Source organism: Varanus komodoensis, unplaced genomic scaffold (assembly GCF_004798865.1).
Source record: "Varanus komodoensis strain SLA01 unplaced genomic scaffold, ASM479886v1 scaffold32, whole genome shotgun sequence".
NCBI classification, from domain to species: Eukaryota; Metazoa; Chordata; class Lepidosauria; order Squamata; family Varanidae; genus Varanus; species Varanus komodoensis.
Genome location: NW_025335798.1, coordinates 15,553,444 through 15,579,256, shown reverse-complemented (window position 1 = coordinate 15,579,256; position 25,813 = coordinate 15,553,444). Strand labels below are relative to the sequence as shown.

Sequence of the window (25,813 nt, the reverse complement as noted above, 5' to 3'; positions counted from 1 at the left end):
CTATTTTTTTCAACTGGAGAGGAACAAGGTTACCTAGTAGACTCAGATACTGACAGGCCAAGAGGTAGTTTTGGTCACATGCAGCACATTTAGCATACAGGACCAGCTGGAGATGACAGAGCTCTTAAGGCCCCTCTTTACTGGAAGCAAACAGGCACGTCCTGTTCGGCCGCCAGAATCACAGCATTACATTTTCTGGTTGTGAGGGTGTTTAAAATACTGGCAATACTCTTGCCAGATGGCTATGCTTTGCTTACCATGCAAGAGCTGAGGGACAAAACTGAGGCTATAGTTCAGAATCTGCACCCTGCCCTGTTGAAGAATGCCCATGTCTTGTTTTCTGTGCAAAGGAAGCAAGCGTGGCCCAACAGATGGCAAGATAATGTGCCCCCCCCCCCCAAATGGTACATTCTGGAAGCCCACGGATTAGCTGAAATGGTTCAATTCCACGAAGCGCTCTGCAGTGTCCTTGGGTGAGAAGCAGATGAGAGAGCAGCTTCGCAGGCCATGGGACTTCTGGCCACAGTGGCTGCTACAAACCGAAGCAGTGGAACAGGGGTGGGTAACTTACTCCCCTCCAGACTGGTCTTCTCCAGCCTGGAGCCCCTCCATGTGACAATTCCCACCTGCCTGGGATGGCAACTCCTAAACCAGTACTTCCAATATAGAGATAATACTGACTTACCTTATGATAATTGCTAAGATAATGTATGTTAAGTGTGTTGGAGGTGTTTTATAAATTTTTACTGTAATGATTCTAGCTTATGTTAATAGCAGAAGTATGCTGTTTTTGCTTAGTTTCTGTGCCAAACTGGGTCAGTTTACTGTAGAGCACTATCTGTAATATTATCAAACCTCCTTCCACAACCATGAGGATTGGAAATTTACTTTCAGAATGAAAAAGAGACCCAAAAGCACATTGATAATCTACAAGCTGCTCCTGATCCCTTATTTCTGACACTGTCCACTAGCATGGACAAACACACCAGCTTTTTCCCCTTCCTCTGATCACACACTTTCTTTTTCCTCTGACCATGCAGCATCCCTAGTGCCCATTTACTGTTCAAAACTTATCAGGGCCTCCCCAGTGCAATCTCTTCTGAGCTACAACCAGCACTGACATTGCCTACATCTGCAAAATTCACCCTGTTGACAAGCAACTGGCTGGGCTGCATTGATCATAGCAAAAGCACAATTCAGTAGAAAAGCATAGGTAACAATTATTATTTATTTATGTAGGCATTTAAATTGTTCTCTGTGCACTCTTTACTCATCTCTCACCTCCAAATATCCACCAAGTCCCTCAAAATCAATAAAAAAAGAAGACCCTCTGGCTTGACTGGGTACACATTCATATGCTAGCTGTTTCATTTATTGCAGCGCTCGCAGTTGTATGAAGGAAGCCCACAAAAACGAGGAATTGCAGCAATTGAAGCAGAACATGATGAAAAGCACAGCTAAGAAGCCTCAACAAGCTGCTGTGCCTACATGGATCACAGCCTGGAAAGATTCTCAGGACATTGAGATGACAACTTGATTAGGTTTAGCCTGAAAAATGCAGCTAGACATATCAGAATCAAACATAATTCCCAGGCTAGTAGTCTTTAATATGCTTGCAAGAAAAAGAAAAGAATAGAAAAGAAAGGCAAGAGCATCCATAAGATCACATCACATAGTTATGTAACTCATAGTTATCGAGACTATCCCCCCTCCCCCCAAAAAAGCAGGTTTGAGGTAAGTGGAAAGAAAGGTTGCCATCTTTTTTACCTGGTTTGCCCGACCCGATAGCTTAGCATGGCTTAATTTATATGTGGGAGCAATGTCAATTCCATGCAAACAGAGCAGCAGCTCCAAAAACGCATGTGGGACTGGCTCACTGTAAAACAGATCTTTCTCTGATGCCAAGGAAGTTTCACTTGCTATGGTTTCTGTTAAAGCCACTGGAACAGGGCTAGTAAAAGAAGGTGGCATCCCTAAACACACACTTCAGGATTAGTTTTGGAAAAGACAGACCTGGGCAGCATCTGAATTTTGCAAAACCCAAGATTAAACATACACATCTATTTCTTTAAGAAAACACTTAAGCTTTTAACCAGCATTCTGGCATGTTTCTTCAGAAACAAGTCTCTGCAATCTTGACAGACGTAGGAGTTTACAAAGCATAGGATTTCACTTTCTTGGGACAATTGAACACAATTGGGATTTACATCTAGTTTCACTGCAAGGATGTGCTTTTCAAAGAATCACTGATCCTATTCAGCAAGGCCTGAACATAAAAAAACAAACATATTTTGATTCTTCTGAACTCCATCCCATCCTTCCCCCACTTTGGACTACATAGAACATTTTGGTGGACCAGAAAGCAGAAAACTACTTTCATCTGTCTAAAAATGGGTGCTGGGGGAAGAACAAGATCTTATCAAGCTGCCTGACTACTGAAAGAAAATTGAAATTTAGGCTTGCCTTTCTTAATTTAAGTTATGCAAAATTCTCACATTCTACGAAAGCAGCGCATTTGGTTTTAAAACTGAAGCATTTCAATAAAAAAGGCTCTCTCTAAATAAGCATAGCCATTTGGTTCTGTGCATAAAGAAAAGGGAAATGCAGCTGAAATGAAAACCATTCCTCTCAAATATACATTTTGAGGGCACTAATGCTTACTTTAATATCACCACTACACAGGTTTCATACAATTTATGTGAGCCACTTGCTTTCTGCTAAGCAGAATTATTTCCATAATGAACAGGGAATGGCGGCATGCTAAGGATTCAAAAACTATGGAATTCTTCCTGTCATTTCTTCTTGAGCCAATCTTAACATGGGCATTCATCTCTCCCTGTAGCTGAGCTGCACAGTACAATTTCCTTCTGCACCAGCACTAGCACCCCTCCCCCACACACACACCAATCTCCTGTCATCCCAGTATGATCTTACCTAGGAAGATAATCGTCTGTTTCCTAGGACTTCTGCCTTCAAGGTTCTCAGTTTTCCTCAGATATTGATGGTGGCTTTCTCTCTCCCCTCTCACTGCCAAGGTACCTTGGTTGTGGATTGTTAGGGCTTTCATCATTTTCCGGCACATGAAAGCCACGGATACCAAGATCACAATATACACAATGAAGGCAGTGAAGATGCTCGACTGGTAGACTTTCCATTTGGAAGCCAAGCTGGTGCACACGGTCACGTTGAACCTGAAGTCAGGCAAATGGTGCCGTGCCTTGGATCTGCTGCAGGAGACCAGCCCTCGATGGCCCTGGATGGTTTCCAGGGGGTACTCTGTGCCCATTGCAAAGAGCAGTGGCAGAGCCACCACTACAGACGTCAGCCAAACAAAAGCGATGAGGATTTTCACTTTGCAGCGCCTAGAAGCAGCTTTGAACTTGAACGGGTGGCAGATGGCAATGTATCTTTCGAAGCTCAGGGTGGCCACGTGCAGCACCGTAGCATAGCTGCAGGCTTCAAAGAGGAAGCAGTACAGCTTGCAAGCCAGGTCGCCTTTCGGGGTCGAGAAAGGGTTCCATATCACGCTGAAGAACTCGACGGGCATCCCCAGCAAGATGACCAACAGATCCGAGCATGCCAGACTCACCATGTGGTCTGCAACTTCTTTCTGCAAGTAGGCTTTCTTCTGCAACACCTTGGTAGTGTGGATAGTGAGACTATTGCCCAAGATACCTGCCACAAAGATGACGGTGTACAGAAACGCAAGGGTGATCTTGATCCATTGAGCTACTTCAAATTCCTTAACGTGGCTGTCATCAATTATATCCCAACAATCCAGCTGAACATCTTCTGTCGCCATGAGCAGAACTAATTACAGAAATAAGGAGCGGGGGGGGGGGGGGGGGGAGGAAGTCAGAACATGTAATTGTTCCAGTCACTTTGCAATGCATTTAGCCCACCCTTGTTCCTGCCAAATTTGAGGGGGCTCAGTTCAATGTAATTGTGTCTAGGACTGCAGATCCCACAATACTGTCTCACATACACACCAGTAGAAAGAGCCACTTTTCCATTTTGCCTGAATCAGCACCAACCCCATCAAATTAGTAGAGTGAGGAAGGGAGGGAAGGGGAGAGGAGCTCTTCACCTTTTTTTTAGATCTGGAAAGAAAGTTGTTTCCTTCTTCCTGTTTAGTTCTCGGTCCTTGTTTCTCAGTTCGTCCTCTAGAATGTCTCCAAATCTCTCTAATGGAAAGCTAAACCCCTCAGCTTCCTCTATGGTCTGGCCGTCTCAGCCACTTCTAGCATGTTTCCTGTGGTGAAAGGCAACTAGTTTCATAAAACATTAACTTGTGGCTGAGCTCCAGAAGGGATGTGGTCAGTGATTGAGATGATAAGGCTATAGAAAAGGAATGAGGCAGCCCTTGGCTAATATAAGCTGGCAGGGTTCCCTTCCTCTTCCTGGCTACTTCTTAGAACTGTTACGTGAAACCTGAAAGAAAGGTGTGGCTATTGTAGAAGGAAGCTGCGTGCTTTACTCAGCGCAATGTTTGATTTAGCCCTCCTCCTCCTTGTTGTCTGTTTCAGGTGTGGGAAAAAAGTGCTACCAGTTTTCTTCAGCAATGGGTTTAAATTTGCTTCTCTTTTCTGCAGGAACAATTACATATTTATTCTCAGTTAGTAGCAGAGAGAAAGAAAAGAGGAACACTTCAAATCTCAGGTGGGACATAACCCTGTTCAAAATGTGGGGCTGGATGAAAAAAAAAAAACTTATGGGGCAATGACTGGTGATTGCTATGTGTCATATTTTGGTGTTTGAAGTTGCAACATCTTCGTGATGTTGCAAAGAAATCAACCAATGAAGCTTCCCACAGTACACCGATGCAGTCAGTGGGAACTGTCATATGCCTGTGGCACAGTTCTCAAAGGCAAAAAGCTAAATCGGGAAAAAGTGGGAGATCCTACACGTCATTATAATGCTAACATTATAGGGGAGAGGAAGCAGCTACTGCACAGTATGGAGGCTCTGTCCCTTTAAACCGCCCCCTTGAATTCTCCCAGTAAGTCTTCTCACATGCCTACCATCAAGGATCATTAGCCTGGTGAACTGAGGGAACAGGGTCTTTTCTGGGGGAGCCCAGCACCTGCGGGACCTGCTTTCGCCAGAGGTTTGTGCGCAGGTTGACCCTGAAGGCCTATTTGACTTGTTTGGCCTTTCCACATCTGTAGGCTGCAGGTTTTTATTGACAGTACCTGTTCCTACAGTATTTTCCAGTTTATACATTTACTGCTTATTTGCATAATTTTGTACTTTCTAATCTGCACATCATTTTGAGAAAGTTCTATCCTTAAAGCCTAAAATAATGCTGAATGAATAAATGAATGCAGTGGAGGTTAGTGGTACATACCCTCTGAGTTTCACTGTGCATTTTTAGGAAGCAATCAGTGGTGCTGAAGCAGAGCTCAGGGGGGCATTCATGGCCCCATTGACCCTGGAGCCACCATCCTCCACAGAATTAATAAATCGATAAATATTAGGTGTCGTAATGGTAGTTGCGACTACATCTGTTCAGGTTTCAAGCTAATTCTTCTGCTTACCTCCAGTACCTTCCCTTTTGTCTGTACAGATTGTAAGGGCCTTGTAACTGGGCATACTCCCACCCCTACACCGATGGCAGACCAGGAGATGGCCTTGGCGGGAGTCACGGGTGTTGCTGCTGCTGCGACAGCTGCAATATGTTCGCCCTTCTCCCCCAGGAGAGGCAGGGATACACTTGCCCTCGGTGCAAGATGGTGACCCTGCTAGAAGAGGAGGTGAGGTGCCTGAGGGCTGAGAGAGCTCTCCAGGCCCCCCCGGAGCAGTCCCCCTCTGGACAGAGGGTTGAGGGAGAGACCACGGGAGGAGCAGCTGCGAAGACATGGAGGTATGTCACCCACAGGAGGAGGAGGCCAGCACGGCCTCCTCCTTCTCCTGGCACCAATCTGGAGCTGGGAAACAGGTTCTCTCCACTTGGGGAGGCTGGGGCTGATGAGGCCTCGGGGGACCAGCAGGACCCCAGCCTGGGATGTCAGACAGCAAGGGGGCTGCTGCAGGAGAGGCGAGGGCCAGGGCACGGCCGCCCACCAGCACCGGGAAGGTACGGCGGTGGGTGATTGTTGTTGGGGACTCCCTGCTGAGGGGCACTGAGGCGGCAGTGTGCTGCCCCAACCTGGAGACAAGGGAGGTTTGCTGCCTGCTGGGCACACGCATCCGGCATGTGAAGGACAGAGTGGAGCGTCTTGTTCGCTCTGGGGTCACCAGTCGCTCCTGGTGATCCATGTGGGCACAAACGATGTGGCCAGGCAGGGTGTGGTTGGGACCACCAGGGACTTTGAGGCCTTGGGGAAGAAACTCAGGGAGCTGAAGGCCCAAGTGACCTTCTCATCAATCTTACCTGTCCGAGGATTTGGGCCAGGACGGGACAGGAGGGCCTCCAAGGTGAACAACTGGCTTAGGGTGTGGTGCCAGAAGGAACGCTTCGGGTTCCTCGACCACAGCACTTGTTTTCTTGCCAATGAACTTCTGGCAAGGGACGGGTTACACCTCACGAGGAGGGGGGAAAGGTCCTTTGGAGATGCTCTAGCAAGTTTCATCTGGAAGACTTTAAACTGAGCCGGGGGGGGGGGGTTCAGGCCCCCCAGTAACATGTCTGCACTGGACAAGTGTGGGGGGAGGATCAGGGCTCTGGGAGCAGGGTTTTAGAGATACTGCAGGGACTGACAGGACTCCTACGGAGAGGGGCCAGGTATCAGGGAGGATGGGAGGAAGGAGGAGGCTGGGAACTCCAAGGAAGAGAAGCGGTGGGAAGGAGTTGAGGTGCATGTACAGCAATGCTAGGAGCATGGGTAATAAGCAGGAAGAGCTTGAAGCTCTCCTGGGAATAGGAGGGTATGATCTGGTTGGAATCACAGAAACTTGGTGGGATGAAAGGCAAGTCTGGAATGTGAACATAGAAGGGTATCACCTTTTTAGAAAGCACAGGAAGGGAAAGAGAGGTGGGGGCATGGCTTTATACATCAGGGAAGGAATAGGATGCAGTGAGATAGAATGCAGCACAGATGGGGATTTGGTAGAGGCAGTCTGGGTGAAACTTAGGGCTTTTGACAGGGAAAGAGACCTGACAGTGGGGGTATGTTATCACCCTCCAGGTCAACTTGAGACCCTGGATGATGTCCTGACAGGCCAGATTCTAAGGATATCTCGGGAGAGAGACACAGTAATTATGGGAGATTTCAGTCTCCCGGATATTATTTGGGAGACTCACTCGGCGGTGACAGCCAGGTCACGTCGCTTCCTAGAAGCTATAGAGGGAGGGTTTTTCACACAGAGGGTCCGAGAGGCTTGGTCTTGACCAATAGGGAGGAGCTGAGGTGAAGTACAGATTAGGGGAGCTCTGGATGTGAGTGATCACACCATCCTTTGCTTTGAGATCAAGGGACTGCGGACGGGCAGCAGGTCGAGCACTAGAAGCAGAGACTTCAAGAGGGCCAACTTCGGCCAACTGAAGGCCAGACTGGGGAAAGTCTCCTGGGATAGGTTACTGGAAGGTAAGCGAGTTGAGGAGGGGTGGATAGCACTCAAAAGGGAGGTTTTGGAGGCGCAAGCCTTGATGATACCTCTAGTCAGTAAGGTGGGGAGGCGGAGGAGAGTGCCGCCATGGATGCAAAAGGAGGTGGTTAGAGGGATTAGATGAAAGAGGAACTTCCGTAGGAAATGGGTACTGGGGGAAATAGACAAAAGGGTGTACCGGGAGGAGGAGGCCCGTTGCAGAAGGATTCTTCGCAAGGCTAAGGCTAATTACGAGCTAAGACTTGCCAAGAATATCAAGAGCAACAAAAAGGGGTTCTTTCAGCATGTAAATAGGAAGGGGAGATAAGTGGTGGGACCACTAAATAAGGAGGAAGGAGATCCAGTGACTGATATGAGGGAACAGGCACAGATGCTAAATGACTATGTGTTCTCCCCAAAGCAGGACGGGGGATATCCGCATAGGAGATTAGATGAGGCTGGGGACTTAGGGACACAGATTAAAGTCGCCCCCCTTGAAGTCGAGGGGCTCCTCAGGGCATTGGACATTACAAAGGTCCCAGGCCCTGACGGGTTACACCCAAGAGAGAGTTGGCAGGGGCTCTCTCACGCCCGCTGGACTCCATTTTTGAGACCTCGTGGAGAACGGGTGAAGTTCCAGAGGACTGAAGGGTGGCATCAGTGGTCCCAATTTTCAAAAAGGGTAGTAGAAAGGACATGGGGAATTATAGACCGGTTAACCTTATGTCCATTGTAGGAAAAACAATGGAAAGGCTCATAATAGAGAGAGATCTAGTGATGCTAGATAGGGAAGGGTGGCTGACAGCCACACAACATGGCTTCCACAAAAACAGGTCCTGCCAGACAAACCTTGTGGAATTCTATGACAAGGTTTCGAGATGGCTAGATGGAGGGGATGCAGTGGATGTGGTATACCTGGATTTCAGCAAGGCCTTTGATAAAGTGCCCCATGATATCGTAGTGGAGAAACTGAGGAGTTTTGGGATACACCAAAGCACTGTCCAGTGGATTAGGGCATGGTTGACTGACCGAAAGCAGAAGGTAACCATTAGTGGGGAATCATTGGGATGGCGGCCAGTGACAAGCAGGGTCCCCCAGGGCTCTGTCCTGGGGCTGATCCTGTTTAATCTTTTCATTAACAACATGGAAGAAGGGGTGAACAGTCTGCTGATCAAATTCGCAGATGACACTAAAACTGGAGCAGTGGCCACAACTGAAGAGCAGGTACTCCAGATCCAAAAGTCTCTGGACAGACTATGGAAGAGGGCTGGGGACAACAGGATGGCGTTTAATGTGGATAAGTGCACGGTCTTGCACTTGGGGCATAGGAATAGCTGTCATAAGTACAGGTTAGGTGACAAGTGGCTGGAGAGCAGCACTTGTGAAAGGGACCTTGGGGTGCTGGTTGACTGCAGGCTAAACATGAGTCAGCAGTGTGATGCGGTGGTCAAGAGGGCGAACGCCACCCTTGGTTGCATAGCCAGAAGTGTGGCTTCTAGATCAAGAGAGGTATTACTACCACTCTACACGACTCTGGTGCGCCCGCAACTGGAGTATTGTGTTCAGTTTTGGGCCCCTCATTACAGAAAGGATATATCCAGGTTGGAGTCAGTGCAGCGTAGGGCCACAAGGTTGGTGGCTGGTTTGCAGGGGATGCCGTATGAGGCGAGACTGAGGGAACTGGGTCTCTTCAGCCTGGAGAAGAGGGGATATGTTGGCGACATACAGGTATGTGAGGGGATGTCACATGAAGAAGAGTAGAGACCTGTTCTCCCTTGCAGAGGAAGGCAGGACGCGCTCCAATGGAGCAAAGCTCAGGGAACCGAGGTTCCATGTGGATGCCAGGAAGCACTTCCTGACAGTTAGGACCCCAAGGGTGTGGAATGGGCTTCCACGAGAGGTCGCTGAGGCCCCATCAGTGCGGGTGCTCAAGGATAGGCTGGACATCCACATAGTGGGCATGTTGTGAACGAAGCCGGCTGGTGCCAGAGGTCAGACTAGATGGCCCGGAAGGCCCCTTCTGACTCACTCTGTTTCTATGTTTCTACACACCAAGTCCTAGCTTGATTTGGGCTGGAAAAGGAGAGCGAAAGAGCCGCTTTTTTAAACCTGGGTGGAACAAGGAAGAGACAGAGCACTCTGGCTCCTCCACCAACCTTCTCACCTACCAACATGCTACCAGCATTCCTGCTCACCTGTGGCCAGCATGCAAGTACAAGACTGGATAATACTCTCTTTATGGGCTGGAAATGTGTTTTATGAAATGCTACAAAGCACCAGAAGCACGCTCAAGAATGCTCAGCCAGAAGTGACACTACTGCTGAGAGGCTCATTAGAAGCAAAATCAGATGCACTAAATATGTGATGGCCACAAAGAGGGCAAACTTGATAATTTCCAAAATTTACGATTATATATCCAGACCACGTGGAAGAAAAACCATGTAGAAACAAGTTAATTGTGCATTTCCTGTTTCTTACTTATTAGATAACAGAAATAATATAGATAAGTCCTAATCATGTTTATCTCTCTGAGTCCAGAGGAAAATGTAATACACTGCATATTTTTACTTTCTAAATATGACACAAAGATGTTGTCATGATAGCCTCCCAGAAAAAAATGGTGGATTTGCATATATAGATCAGTGTGTGTGCCATCAGCATTTGCTGTTAAGTTTCTCCCACCCCTCCCTGGGAATAATTATAAACTTTAAGCCTGCTAGCACATAGATAAGGCTACAATCCTGATTTACTAGGGAGGAAGCACTGCTGAACATAGTGGGACTTACATTTAAGTAAACATGTGTAGGACAGCATTGCTAATCTAAGCTAGAAATCTCAGAACAAGTTCCAAATTAAAAATGTTTATAATTGGAGAAGGTTAGCTTGGCTTTTATCTCTTACTAAGGATGAAGCAGAAAGATAAAAAGTAAAGTTACCATTGGATAGTCAGTGTGGTTATCTTCCCACCCAAAACCGCACAATGTCCAAAGGTGTCAAGTCATTACCACCAGCTCCAGTTGATAATTATGCAGTCCTAATTGTGGCTGCGGGACTCCCTTCCAAGTTTTGAACTGCTTCCATGTTGCCCTAGTCCTCATTCATATGCTTGATAATTCAAATTGGTTCTGCTCAGAGAAGCTTTATATTATTGCCCAATTTTCTTTCACTTCATTTTACTTTATAAAAGTGTGAAGAATGACTAAAGATGCATGACTGAGTTGTTTGGGGGGGGACCCCCTAAATCTGCCAGTTACTGGAGCTGGAGGAGGGAGTTAGGATGGAAGGAAGGTCCCCCAAGAAGATTGTGTGTGTGACTGTCTTTACCATAATGATTATTTTAAAATCAACACCAACAACATGTTGTTTACTATATTAGCTTAAAAGCAATCATACTGTATTATAAACATTTCTCCTTCCCAGAAAGAGAGGAATTTGTGCATTTGCTAATTCCCCCAGGCCACAGCACATGAAGGCAGTATGCTGTCTTCATAAGAGGAGACAAGTTATAGGAAAATATGCATCATTTTTAATTAATCCTGAGAGCAAAGGATACATGAACTGCAACCCACAGATGTATCAGGGCCTGCTCCAGTCCTTGGCTGTGCTGTGTTGAGAAGGAATGTTCCTTCCCTCTTCCCTCCTCCTCACTTGGAGTGGAGTCACTGCATTGCAACGCTAACTGTTAGCTGCCTTTGTGTTAAAGGAGGGTTGAGGGAATTGGTGGAGCAAGGAGCACATGTGCCTTTTGGTACTTTCAAACTGAGCGGTCCCTTGTGTGCTCACATATATGCATTTCCTGTGCATTCATTGATAGGGATCTATACTAATCTATGCATGTCTATTATAATGATTAATTTAAAATCACTTAGAATAAAAAATACAGTTTTGCATTTTGGTCTCCACCCACTTTGCCATCCTACCCATCACTGGGCCCCCAAGAGCTTCTCCAAAATTGAATTAGGTCCTCAAGCTGAAAAAGATTCCTTACCCCTGAGCTAAGGCATTTGCACCGAATACTATTTTCTCCCAAAAGTTGCATAAGAAGGGATAAAGAAATGTTGTAACAAAAGTTCAGTGATTTTTTGGAGGGCCCAAACTCGTGTGGCTGAGCATGGCTGGCCATCAGCGCCAGGGCAGTCAGATGCAGAAGAAGAAAGGGCTCCTTCCCCCTCAATTGTTTGGAAGAATGGGGGGATTCAGTATGTGCAGCTACACCCGTTGCTAGTCTTCGTTCTGCACAGCAGTTGGAGATGCAGGAGTTCTGACCATATTCGACCTGGAAGTACACTGGCACCACAGTGGCTGAAAAGTGAGACCTGCCACAAAATATGGCAGTGCGTCCTTCTTCCCGAAGGGCGAGCTCTCATGCAGTCATTCTGTCCAAGCAGGTCTTTCTACCTGCTTTTGCTGTTAGGAATGATATAGTTGGCATGGGAAAAGGCTTGCTGTGCTTTCCAGTGTTGGGGGAATCGTTGTTTCAGGTAAAGCTCTCGTCAAGGCCAGATGCAAACCCAGATGGGCTTAAACCCACCAATTTCAGTCAATTTCAAAGCACACACCTCCACAGGTTTCCTCAAAAGTAAGCCCCATCAAATTCTGTGGTATTTGCTCCCAGGTAAGTGGGTACAGGATTGTAGATGAACTATGGATGGCTTTGCATAGGATTTGATAGCAACTTTTTAAATTAGTGAACCTGAAGGAGCATACACTGGAATCTCAGTCAATAATCAGCTTCAATTTAAGGCACGTTGTATCACTGAAAACTGAGAAGCAAAAGGCAATCGGCACTGCAATCATCCTACCATGCTCATGCAACAATAATGTGAATTATGTTAATTCTATCTCAAAATATGCAAATTCCTGTGCTACAATTCTCTGCTCAGCAAATTATTTACCTATAGTATTAGGCTTCAGGTACAGATAATTGTTAATAAGATTGCTATATTAGGGATAAAGCATTTCTCCCTCACTAAATGCAATTTATTATGGGTTGTCATATACAGACCGCTGCAGCTTTAGAGTTTACCTTCTGCCCTCAATCTCTCATGATTTCTGTGGTTCACCCAAATAGTTTCCAAACAATATTGTGCAAGCACAGTGGAACATAGTGTGACTGTCCAGGTTGCACTATTTAATTTTCTGATATCACAGAGTCACTCAGGCTGGTCTATGAGGCAGCGGGAGCTAACTGGAATTTAGCTAACTGGAATCTAGAAATTCTGTTACCTACCCTGAGGACAGTTGCCTTCCTCCTCCTCCATGGAATCACATTTTTCTCAGTGAGAAAATCCACAGGTGTTGCTTTTGCTTACACCAGAACAAAATAATGACAAAGCAGCACCTGCTGAATATTTCACACTCCATCAGTTGCTCTAGGCTCAGGATTCTCATTCTGGAAGGGAAAAGGGAGCCGGCTCTTTGGGGATTAGGGCAGGAGAATGAAAAATGCACAGCATGTAATTGGAAGTCTCCCGAGCAAGTGTCTAAATTGCAGTGAACTGACAACTTTTGGCTGATTATGATCATATAAAAACCTACTTGGTAAAAACTAAGCAAGAAAACCCTTAAGAGAGAGATGTTTTAACTGTTTGATTTCCATTTGTTTCCTAGGTGGAAGCCCTTAAACTCCTGATCAAATTTCAATCAAGTACAGGTGCCTGTGTTTTTGCCCACACACATTTTATAGCTTTAAATGGAACAAAGATTTGAGGTTACAGTAGTGCTCCAACTTTGTGTGGGGAATCAGTGAGCTAGGCCCCTTCCTGCTGACAGACAGTGCAAGAAAGAACCTGCTAGCTGCTCTCTGAGTTGGGAAGGCAACCTCAGAGAGGGGGAAAAGGGAGTGTTTGAGGAGACTGGAAATGATATGAGCTGTTCTGTGCCTCTGCCCATCTCCTTCCCCAGCCCTCCAAATTACTCCTGTGATACATGGTGGGAGGGCTAGGAGTCAAAGTTGCCTCTGCCTGCGCGTAGGATGATTGTCAGCCTCCAGGTTAGAAGGCTTCTGATTATTGAGCCTACTAGCTGTGGGCTGACACTCTAAACAACTTTATAACATATGCTGTGCTGTTTATATATCCAGTCTTTGCTTAGATAGTGATCTTCTCTAGCTGTCCCTTAAGTATACCCAGGACATGCTATACTTCATTATCTTCATTATCATTGGAGAGCTTCTTTTGTGATCTTGTTGTATAATTATGTGCAGTTCTTTTTTTATTGCTTACATTTTCAACTTAAAAAAATAAAATTCCATGGGGGAAAATCACATTGCAAAGCCTAGTTAACTTAGCAGTGATTCCAGCTCAAATGTGCAGAGTTTTAAGTATGGCCACTATTTTTGAGCTCTTTGTTAAGGGAGATGAGTTCATAAATTCAGTAGTGTGATCTAAACTTTTCACATCTATGGTTTAGTGACAATTCCCAGGCATGTTTTACTAAGGAATTACATTGCTCTAATAGGAAAGGGTACTTAGAAACACCTAGGTGATTTTAATGTTTGGTTTCATGGGCCATTAGTCTCTGAGTTGTCATTCTGTGTTGCAGGGGAAGCAAGGAAGACCTTGAATTTAAACACACATGCATGCGCGCGCGCGCGCGCGCACACACACACACACACACACACACACACACACACACACAGAGAGAGAGAGAGAACTGTTTGTCTACCTTTCTTTGAAAAGAAAGAGAGAAAGAGTTGGATCCATAACTGTTTGCACTCTTAGGAAACTATGGGAGTTTGAAAATGCATCTTTGCAGTCCTTAATATAAGTATGTGCCTGGACTGGTGATCTAGAAGGGACTGCATATAAAACACTGATTTTGTTCCATTAGTATCCTGCTCTCCTGGCAGGCTGCCATCAATCAGAAAGGAAAGTGATATATAAACCAAGGAATTAAGATAATGCAGAAAGCTCATAAAAATGGAGATCATTTGCACACAATGCAGATCTCGCAGTGGCATCTCATTCTGCCTGTAGCCTACAGGGCAGTCGACATTAACTCCTCTAATGACACATTTGCCTTACTTGATGTAGACTAAAGCTGTAAAGCACACACAAATTGTTCTAGAGATAAAATAGTTTAGTGAGCCTGTGGTCACGTGCATGCAGACTCCCTCTGCATTATGTATACATTCCCTTTTGTTAGCACCAGTATGGACTGAGTTCAGTGGGCTGCCAGATCAAATCAGATTTGGAAATAAACAATAATATGGGACTGTATAAAGAATGATTGCACTGGCATAAAAGGCCTCATATGTATTGTTTGAGGAATAACCAATATCTATAAGAACTAGCAACTTTAGGGCACAATCCAGTCAAAGTTAAAAGCTAGTGTGGTGTAATGGCTACACAAAGAAGCAGCAAATCAATTCTCTTCTTGTTCTAATATCACCTCCGCCACTAGGAAAGCTAGTTTTTTAGTTTTCCTTCCCCTTCTCCATCTCCACTATTTGATTTATTTCTATACCACCAATAGCCAAGGTTTTCTGGGTAGTTTACAACAACATGAGGGTAACAATATCTTCAGGGTTGACATAAAATTATACTGCAATGTATGTGAGGTACCATTAATGTTTCAAAGCACTCTTAAAAAGTCATATAAAAGAGAAGGGAGGATTCAAAGAAAGGAGATAAGACACCTGCTCAAGCTCAGATCAGTATCTTCTGCTTCTTGGGTCCAAACTATGACTGCACCCAAACTTCAGAGAAGCTTAACATTTTCTTTGTGTGGAAAGTTTTGCCAGTTTTCTGTTATGGTTTTCATTGCTATCTTGAGTGGAATATTTTAATATTCTGTTTTTCAACCTGTGCTCCTCTATAAACATATGCCTATTTCCAGAGATAAATTTATTTCATAGTTTTAATTTTTAAGTCTAATGTGTGTATTTGAATAAAAGTGATGTATTTTATGAAAATGGTATACACATCAAATAAGTAATATAAAGTGCAAATTCCCCCCAAATCTTTATATGTCTTTGATCAGTGATGGCTCATTAATATGCTCAAGTTAGTAGTTCATATTGTTGCTATTAACTGATAGACATATGTGTGTGGGCAGATAATACACAATGTGCACATACATTCAGGGTACCAGCCTCCTGTGATGCCTGTAAGCCCCCAAACTCAGAGGCTTACAGGCATCCTGTGCAGAGGAGGAGGGGTGGGGAAGGTGGTCGTTGCCTGCATTATCGGCTGAGTGGCCTTTTTTGACCACCTCGATGCAGCATGTCAGTGAAGGGGGAAAGGAGGCTAGAGTCAGTTCCCACCCTTCTCCTTGAAATACCCCTTTCCCTTCCCCTAAGTCTCTTTTTCAACTTCACTGAACAGCTGGAAAGGAGAGGGGCTTTTTTATTATTATTGTTGGCACTGCTGACCTATCTATGACAGTTGGTCTGAACTTCCTGGCCATGCTGCAGCTTCGGAATCACTACTGCGTGCGTGCATGATCACTTGCACATTCGCCCCCGGGCCTCCCCTGAAGCAGAAAGGGTCTGGAGCCTGCTAGCATCCCCATTTGGAGAGGGAGGGCAAGAAGAAACTGGCTTGGCGCAGGCTGATCTTTAATCTTTGAAGGGCTGGCGGGTATGCTTGTGTGTGTGGGGGGGTGGGGTCTGGCCTTGGGTTTATGTGTATAGTCTAGAGCAGCGTTTTTCAACCTTTCCACAGCTGGGGCCCGGCGAAAACAGGAAAACCACCTCAGGGACTGCTGATGCAAAAACGAAAAGCACCATAAACGTAACACTGTAGTCTGTGTGTTAGTTTCCAAGCACAATACCAAAAAAGTGAAAATTCTCCAAAACAACCAGAAACTGAGCAACAAAATTTCCAACAAAAGAACAAAACACCAAAATCAGTGCAGCGTGGCTCCCACCGAGCTGTCTCTTCCCTTCCTGCCCCCCCTCCACCCGTGGCACCAGCACACCCCCCCCCACAAACATAATGCCAACTGAAGAAGAGGTGGTGGTGCACAGCCAGCCCCCCACTCCAGTCCACAATGAGCGGGATGCAGACCCCTCTCCTCGTGGACCAGCAGCAAATATCTCTTGGACTAGTACCAGTCCATGGACCGATGGTTGAAAACCACTGGTCTAGGGCATGGGTCCTCAAACTATGGCCCGTGGGATGGATCTGGCCCACCATGCCCATTTATCCGGCCTGTGCACATGGGGAGGCAATTGCTTGCTTGCTAGGTGATGGTTTTGGACTCGTTGGGAGATCTCTGAGCAAGCGAGCCACTGCCACGCACACCTGATGCCACCTCACCAGTCCGTATGCCCAGGCACCCCCACCTCACCGGCTCGTGCAGGTTACCGCCGCCTTTCAACTGGCCTCCTATTGAAAAAGTTTGAGGACCCCTGGTCTAGGGTATATGTAAATGGACTGGTGTGTCTGTGTGTGTTCCAAAGGCTGCTTTTCCCTGTGCTCTGCAAATTTTTAATCGTTATCATCATCATTGCGATTGTGTGGATGTGTTTTGCAAAGCATCCCCACTGGCTTCCCAAGAGGATATACTTTTCATTACTATTACATAGAAATAGATGTCCATATTTTCTCCTGAGCAATCCCGTGCTTAATTCTGATGAGGAAGGCACAATCTGGAACTGTGCTTCTTTGAGTAGACCTGCTGTGGCAGATTCCTTGTAAGGCATTCACAAAGACCTAGTGTAGGAACTCTGAGATTCAAGCAATAGTATGGCCAACACAAGAGAAGATGGGTCTAAAGGAATACTTTTGTGTGGCTTGGTGGTTTCCCCAGCTCCTTTTCATGTGTTGTGCCTCAGTTTTCTGTTTCTGTGGCATGGGTTGCTGAATTAATAATCAGGGGAATTAATAATTAAGGGAAATAAATATTCTGCTTTGTCTCTTATGACCCTTTGGCTCTGCCTCTGCTAACCTGCCCCACTCACCCTGCCCACCAGACTCCCCTGTAGGCATTGGTGGATAAGTTTAAGAAACTTGAATTAATTTAGAGAAAGAAAATAATGCCTAACCATATCAATCTTCCTCACAGGGCTTTGCCTCCAGTCCCTGAATCATTCTTTTTGCCCTCCTCCATGCCCTTTCCAGCTTTTCTGCGTCTTTTTTAAACTTTGGTGGCCAGATGTGGACACAGTACTCTCAGTGAGGTCTGACTAGTGCTGAGTATAAGGGAACTAGTACTTCCGGTGTTTTAGAAGTGATACTTTGGCTAAATGCAGCCCAAAATAGTGTTTGCCCTTTTTGCGGATGTATCACATGTCTGGCTTGTATTTGTCTTGTGATCTACAACAACCCAAGATCCTTCTCATTTGCAGTATTGTTGAGCCAAGTGTTCCCCATTTTGGAGTAATGCATTTGGCTCCTTGTTCGTAAATGGAGGACTTGGCATTTCTCCTTATTGAATTTTGTTCTGTTGTTCCAAGCTATCAAGATTGCCCTGTATCTTATCTCTGTATTCCAGGGTATTTGCTATTCCACCCAGCTTTATGTCTTCTGCAAATTCAATTATCTTTCCTTGTACTTTCTCATCTAAATCATTAATATAAGTGTTGACGAGCACCAGAATATGCCACTGATGAGCACCTTTTAAGTCCAATTTGCAGCCAGTTGTGACTCCACCTAATGGTTGCACTATCTAGCCCACTTTTTGCTATTTCGATAATCAGGATTCTGTGGGGCTCTTTGCCAAAGGCTTTGCTGAATTTTAGATAGATAATGTTCACAGCATTCCCACAGTCCATTTGTGGGTTACCCAGTCAAAAAATGAAATTAGATTAGATGAGTTAAAGTACTCATCATCTCTTCCACTCCAGTGCTCAAAATTTCACCCTCTAGTGACTTATTTCCAGCTTCAATTTTCTTTGTAACCCCTTCCAAATCAACTTTGTTGTACATGTTTGTGTGTACCTTGTAGATTGTCTCTGATTTCTTAAGATTCTGAGGTAAATCTCATCAAGGCCCAACCTGTCAAAGTATACTTTTGAGTCTTTAAAAGTTGCCATTAGAAACAGAATGGGGAATATTAACATAATTTGACAGATGCCATCCTATTTTAGGGTGCACTGTTACAGTTTTAGTTCTCTCACCATTCCAGGTTATAATGACATGACGACTCCTACCTGTAAATTCCCCCACCTCAGTTGTATTATTGCACTGTTGTTTATTGCTTCTTGGAACCCAAATCCATACAATCACACTATACTTATTTCTCAATTACCATTCAATTTGGGAATCTCTAGGCTCACAATGGCTCATAGAGATTATTAATTTTCCATGGTCTTCACATTTGTTTCTCAATAGCTGTGCTGTTCATATGCAAATGTACCCTAATTGGTTGCACTAATCTGCCTGTTCTGATTGGTTCCTCTGTCTACCATTCTCAAGTAAATTGAAAGAGACAATAATTTTACCTTGATTTTTCTCTTCTTTCATCTGGAAACTTACAAGACACACAGTAAAGACCTCAGACTCATCACGAAGAGAAGGCTCTCCAACTGCTGAAAAGCTCAATGGTGCATTCTGAATGTTCTGAGCTATTCACCTTTGTATCTTTTAATGCTTGCAAAAGGAGACAAAAACCTCATGTATTCCGGCATTTCATTTCCAACAGCAGACAAAGTGATGCTTCCAGGAAACCCATAAGGAGGTTCTATGGTAATGCTCTTTCCTGGAGATGTCTCCCACCATTGTTTCTATCTAGCAATTGGGAAGTCAGACTGTAATTATCCAATGCTGAAAGCAGAAGTTGCTGATCTCCTTGTGGCCACAGGGGGCAAGGAGTGCAGGAGCCTGATAGTTGCCTGGGCTCATTTCTGTAACAAGCCATAGTTTTGTAATTACGTTGAAACACAGCCAGTTTGTAAACATGCCTGTTCCCGTGTTCTCTTCTCCTAGTATCTAATCTGTACCAAAAAGCTGCTTGACAATTTACTTTTCCGTTTTTGAAATTCCACTGTTATCTGCGTGAAGGGCAAATAAGATGCCACCCTCCTTCAGCACCCTGCCGGCACCTGGAATTCACTCAATAAAAGATAAGAGAGGAGCTCAAAAGGATCTTTTGTGTCAACACAAGGACAATACTCATACTCAGAAAGTGGCTGCATTCACAGTGACTAAATCCAAGTTGTTATCATTAGGACACAAAAATATGTCCTGATCCAGGATAAGTGTTGGGCATATGTATTGAAGCTGCAACAGTTCTGTCGTGCCGTATGGCCAGAACTGTTGAGGAATATGCACAGCAGAGTGCTTTCAGTTCTGGTTTTCAGCAGATATTTGTGGCAAGCCTTCCATAAAATATCTGACTTTAAAGCTAACCATTTTCAGCTTCAAAAATTGATTCATTCTTAGGTTGGTTGATATGGCTTCTTCCCTAGTGTCAGGGGCACATTATATGAACTGCTTGCCTTGTCATATCTTTGATGATCTTAAAATAATGTCAGTTCACTGCTTGGAATGATGCATATAGCTGTATTTTTAAGAGATCTGTTCAAAATGTCTGCAAGTCACCCTTCCTCGGCACAGACTACCTGCATTAATAATGTCCTTCTAAGTAAGTTAATATTTTAAAAGACTTTCATCTATTTCATAAAGGGCTATGGAAGTAAAGTTTGCATTTAATTTCTTCAAATCTAAGTTCAACAGCTTCAGCTTATCACCTCCACAGGACATAATAGAGTCCTTCTAAAAAAAATTCCATCATCCATGGTGCTTTGATCTCTGCAAATGCTGATTATGAACCTATCGGATTAAGCATTCAATTCAATGGAAGATGAGTATGCAGAGATTTCTCATTACTGTTGGCAAAGTATTACAATTCTCAGTTATTGTTGTTGGGGGAGAGTGTGTTTTTTGGGATTATTTTTTTCTAGTAAATTAACTCTATGGCACTTCTAAGTAAAATCTGTGCCTTTGAATTCTCTGTCATGGGCAAATATTGTTTGCTTCAATGATCCACTGCACAACTACTGAAGACATTATTTGCCTGTTGTTATGTTCCATGTCCAAACTTGCATGTTCATTTCAGTAATTATATAGCCACTGAGGCTGATCTTCAAAAATCAGCTAAGAACATTTGCTTCGGAAAAGGGGAGAAAAAGATGGGGAATGTTGACCTGCTTCAGAGCAAACTGTTCCGATTGTCTCATTCCCACAGGCATGCTTTCTTATACATACCTCTTACTTACAGTATTTCTAGGATTCAGTGTACCAAAGAGTCTTCTTCCCCATTCAGGTAGACTAATGTTTTACAGTTTTCTAACCTGAAGATTGCATTGACTGAGACATGGCCAATTGAAGCCTCAGACTGTTCACAGGTGACACATGGCCCCTTTCCCCAGTCACTTCAAATACTGCCTTTCTGTTGTTAATGAAACTTTGCTGGGTCAGCCACATGTTATCTGCTATTAACCCCATGGTAAGTGAGAGAGACACAAGGGATACTTTCTTCCCAATCAGTCATTAATTTTGAATAATAGTGTATGACCCTCTGAGGGATTTGCTGTTAGAGTGTCCTAGATGCTAAGGTATTCTATGAAGTAGTAATTAGAAAAAGAAAAAAGACAACCTAAACCAGGAATAGCTAGAACAAGTGAAAAAAAAACCCATATCATTTAAAGAGGTTTCTTCCTTTCTGGTGTACAAATCCTGTATCTTGCAAAATGTTCAAAGGTGTGGGAAGGGTCTAGAGATTTAGTGTATGAGACAATTACACTAAAAATATACAAATAAAAAAACAAACCCTGAACGCCTTGGCCTCCCTCTTCTGAGTATTCTACTCCTCCCTTCCACCACATTTTTCATATAGGCGTGTCAAAGTTCAGCCATTTTTCCTTTAAATGTCACAGACCAAGAAGTAGCACTTCTGCCTTAAGGAACAAAGCTGTTCTAGTGCCTAGCTCACTCCATAGCCCCTCCAGTTTGTAGCTGTGCCGCTACACAAACACATGTTGAATCCACACAAGAGCTAAGCAGAGTTGTCAGGGACAGGACTCAGTCGCAGGGTCACCATACCTCAGAGAGGCCTGATAGGATGTAACCGGGACGACAGCGATACTCATACATGGACTCTAAAAGTTTCTGCCACAAGAGAGGAACAGACTTTTCTATGAGAACTACTACTGTTAATCAGTAACTATTTAAAACACAACTGCGGGTGCATTTAATGTTTCTTTGAAATGGAATCAGGTCATTGCTGGTAACAATGAAAGTGTGAGGATGCTGGGCCTTGAAAAGGGTCTAATGAATACATTCTTCATTAATGTTGGAAGACATAAATATTTTAAATAAGTGAGGCTTAGTTATTAGAATACTAATAAAAAAGAATTTTGCTGAAAGAAAGGAATCACTTCAGTTTAAAGATTACATTAGAGTGCTAATTGTGTTTTTAAGACTAGAGTAAACACTGTTTATTCTGCTTCTGTTTGGTCTACAGGCACTAACTGAGCTACTGCATTGAAGGCATAGCAAACAGTAACTTTTAATAATCATGCTAACGAAGTTTCTAGTGCAAGTCCTGAAGTAATACTATGTGAAGTAATTTCATAATGTGTACCAGACTTTCATTAGAACACACTACAGATATGTTCTAAGGGCAAGTTGTATTTAACACTTTAACCTTAGAATTTCTTTCCCAGTCTTATTAAATACCATTATATTTAAATATTAGAATGGGAGGGGGGGGGCTGAATGAGGAAAGTTTTACTTCTATCATACAGGTAACTCTGGTTGACAAAAACCAAATGCACTCCTACCAGTTAGTGTTTTGTGCAGGAGAAGGGCAATTCTAGAAAGGGAAACATGCTACCTTTTAAAGCAAATATTGTTATTGTGCCAAATAAAGCCAGGAATATAAAGATTAATATAAAGTTTCTAACTCTTTACACTAGGGGAAATCCAGCACAGTATGAGCAGACTTCCACTCAAGCAATGAGTCTTTCTCTTTTCCCAGTCCTATGGGGCAGATTTTGAGGAGTGCACAATCCTGCCCTACTGACAGAAACTAGCCAGTCAGTGAAAAGAGTTAGCTGAAGATCATCGCCTTTGTTTGTACAGTTCTCCATGTTTCATGACAGCTGGCATACCTTATGCGCCTTCAATTTTCAAGGCTCTCATCTGCGAAAGCTGTAAACATATATGCATGCACTTCTGATTCATACAGGCACATGTATCAGCTCATGATGGTAAACCAGGGTTTCCTAATTTTCCCTAAGAGGTTGCCAACATAGCTGTATAATGGGAGCTTTCTAGTTCGATACCCAGTCTCAAACCAAAGTTTTCTATCTACATAATGGGTCCAATGGCCCTTATCGTGATGTCTGACACCATTCTGAAGCACTTCCATATAGCAAGTTGCTTGTATTTGGGAGCACTGAAGCAGGATCTCTCCAAGAGATATGGCAACTGTGTTACTTTTCACACAGAATTCCATGCATCATTTATCTATTCATTATATTCATTATATTTCCATACCACCAAACAGCCCTGGGTGGTTCACAGATATTAAAACCACAAAATGCACCATGACAATTATGCTTTCTTCTGTTTCTCCCTCTGCTTGTAAGGTGTGTTATGTTCCTACAGACAAAATGAATTAACACTATATGGGGAAGCTAAAGCATGCATTTGTTGTAGGGAGCAGGTTGGAACAGCACTGAAAAGAATTAATTTGTTCAGTAAGGACAGGTGAAAAGAAATACAAGTTTCTGGAGGATGGTGAGATCTTGCTCCATATCCTGCATCAGTTACTTCAGCTTCTGTAAAGTGCAACTCTTTGGAAATGTGGGCTGAGGCTGATGAAACATGGCTCAGCTAGGAATTTGGCTTTCATTTAGATGAACACTGAGATTATCAGAATTCTTAAGTTCTAAAATTATGCATACAAAATTCTCATATGGCATAGTAGAGAAACAGATGGGCAGAGACCCCATAGAAGCTTAGATAATCGTGGGCATTTCAAATCCCTGCTTATTGTGCTACTGTCTTGTTGACCTGACTGTGATCATGAAAACACTTCTCTCCATAAGAAGAAGTGTTTCGTTGTTTCCCTTTTTACATATACACACATGCACATGTGCTAGAACAAGACTAGTGGTAGCTATAGCTGAAGAAATTGAATTGGTGGACAAGTGTTAGAAAAATAACTCACTTGTCATTCAACACTCCATACTGGTCTTGCTGACATTCTCAGTAACTGACCATTGCAAAGCAGACTGGTCAGCTACTGTGACAGGAAGACATCTTGAGCCAGTGTGGTGTAGTGGTTAAGAGCATGGGACTGGGACTCAGAGGATCTGGGTTCTAGTCCCTGCTCAGCCATGGAGCCAACTGGGTGACTTTGGACCAGTCACGGACTCTCAGCCCCACCTATCTCACAGGGTTGTTGTTGTGGGGATAAGATGGAGGAGGAGATGTAAGCTGCCTTGAGCCCTTTGTAGGAAAAAGGCAGGATATAAATCGCAATATAATAATATAATAATAAACTTTCTCAAGATTTATTGACTGGGTGTTTTCTCAATTTTCCTTGGTTTGTCTTTACAAAAGTACTCATTCTCAAGGCACATCTTGCACTGTGCACCTTTGTCCTGTGGCCAACTGTAACTGGAATAATTGTAGGCTTGTTAAGTACATCAATGCATTTAAGCATGTGGCAGATCATGTAATCTCAGGGCAGGGTTGGGATGAACCCTAGAGGATTCTGTTCCTCGAGCAGTTGCAGACATCTTCTCATGCTTGGACCAGCCTTGTCAAGTGAGCTGAGCCAAGAGGAAGTCCACAAATGCTTGTGGAATGAAGGTTGTACAAGCAGCAACCTTTTTCTGCACCAGGTACAGCAGCTGAAATGGTGCCTCTGGAAGAGGGACACTGCAAGCAATCACACAGGGCTCCAATGAACTCCCTAATCTCAGGGAACAATATCCCTCAAATGAGGAGCATGCCTTCCAGATATTTCGGCAAGTTTAGGATCTTTTGCTGGGACTGAATGGATGCTGCCAGAGAGAACATATCTTAGCTTTATATTCACACAGACACCCTCCCCCCACCACACACACACGCACGCACGCACACACAGAAAGCAAAGGCAAGTTTATTCAGAAAGAACTATAGAGCCAATACAAATGCTTAACTTGCTGTTGTCTAGGCAGCAAATATTCCTATTGCATGTAATCTTAGCCTGTATTTCCAAAGGAGCAAAGAGCCTTCACCTAGCAGCCTTACAGATAGACAGAGGCTAAAAGCGAAAGCGAGGGAGCCTAAGGCGACTGCTTGTCTATCTGCTGTCTCTTGACAGCAGTCCCTTGTGAAGGCTGGAGAGGCGCAAGTATTCCCTGTTCCAGGCTGTGTTTTGAGCTTGCCCATGTCCATCTTTTAAGTCTGTAATTCTTATACTCTTTCCCTCCATGTTTGCTTTTATTGAAGTGGGAATGTTTTCCTTGTTTCTCAGATCTACACTAAGTCCTTGATGGGTGTTTGATTGCTCTTGATGACCTGAGCTATTTCTTTATGGTTGTCTGCTGTGTGACCATGTCTGCATTCTATTGGTAACCAAAAATGTTCTTTATCTGTATTTGCTGTATCTATTGCTGGGGTGATTGTGCTCACTCAGGACAATGGTACACATCCATGCAGGGTCATTTTGCCTCATCTCTTTCAGAGGAATTCTCTTCCCTGCAAAAATTCCCCCATCCATTCTTTCTCATATTCGCACTGGCTAGCCAAGTTGATCAAGTCATACCTCCTGAACCCAACTTTATCCATCATGTCCCATGGCCTGGGACCCTGTGCTTGGCATACAAACAATATTGGTGTTAATTCTATATACATGGTACAGTACTTTCTAGATCTGTATCCTGCAGAGTTGCCCAAAAGAGAATACAATCCTTCTTTCTTTCAGTCTTGTAAATGACAGTGACAAACTCAAGTTGTGACTGCCTCTCTATATACATGTAGTTATTCTTTGCATTTTCTTTGACATTTTTCTGACAGCTTGTTCCAGAAGCAGCCACAGGGCCATGGGCATGGAAAGGTGCCAGAAACAATACTCTGAGTGGATTCTGAGGGCCCATTGCTGTTGCAAATGTGCTCCCACCATTGCTTGGATTAAAGGGAGTTACTCCCATAAAATGACAGAAATATGCAGATGACTAACTGCCAGGTCTATCCAGCTAACCCATAAGGCAAAGTAACAGAACCTCAGGCTATGGGGCCTAATTTATCTGCCCAGGGTTCACCAGTGGGCCTCCATTCCCCCACCACCACCCCAGCCATTGAGCTTTTCCTGTCATTATTGCCCAGCTATAGGAGAATGT

At 44.1% G+C, this 25,813-nt stretch overlaps 1 protein-coding gene across 2 annotated transcripts in view; it reads right to left on the bottom strand.

Moving 5' to 3' along the window:
- The window catches only part of GPR39 (G protein-coupled receptor 39), a 160,888-nt gene extending 141,934 nt beyond the window's left edge, over window positions 1-18,954 (bottom strand). Inside the window, exons 1-2 of one of the 2 annotated variants that reach the window (XM_044438355.1) lie at window positions 18,917-18,954; window positions 2,935-3,810 (exon numbers count right to left, since the gene is read on the bottom strand). In XM_044438355.1, coding sequence (XP_044294290.1) covers window positions 2,935-3,810; window positions 18,917-18,938 — 898 coding nt within the window. In that variant the 5' untranslated portion in view covers window positions 18,939-18,954. Of the gene's footprint in view, window positions 1-2,934; window positions 3,811-4,087; window positions 4,222-18,916 lie in introns of those variants that run through there. The other variant, XM_044438356.1, reaches the window with a different exon arrangement.
- Window positions 18,955-25,813: the final 6,859 nt, after the last annotated feature.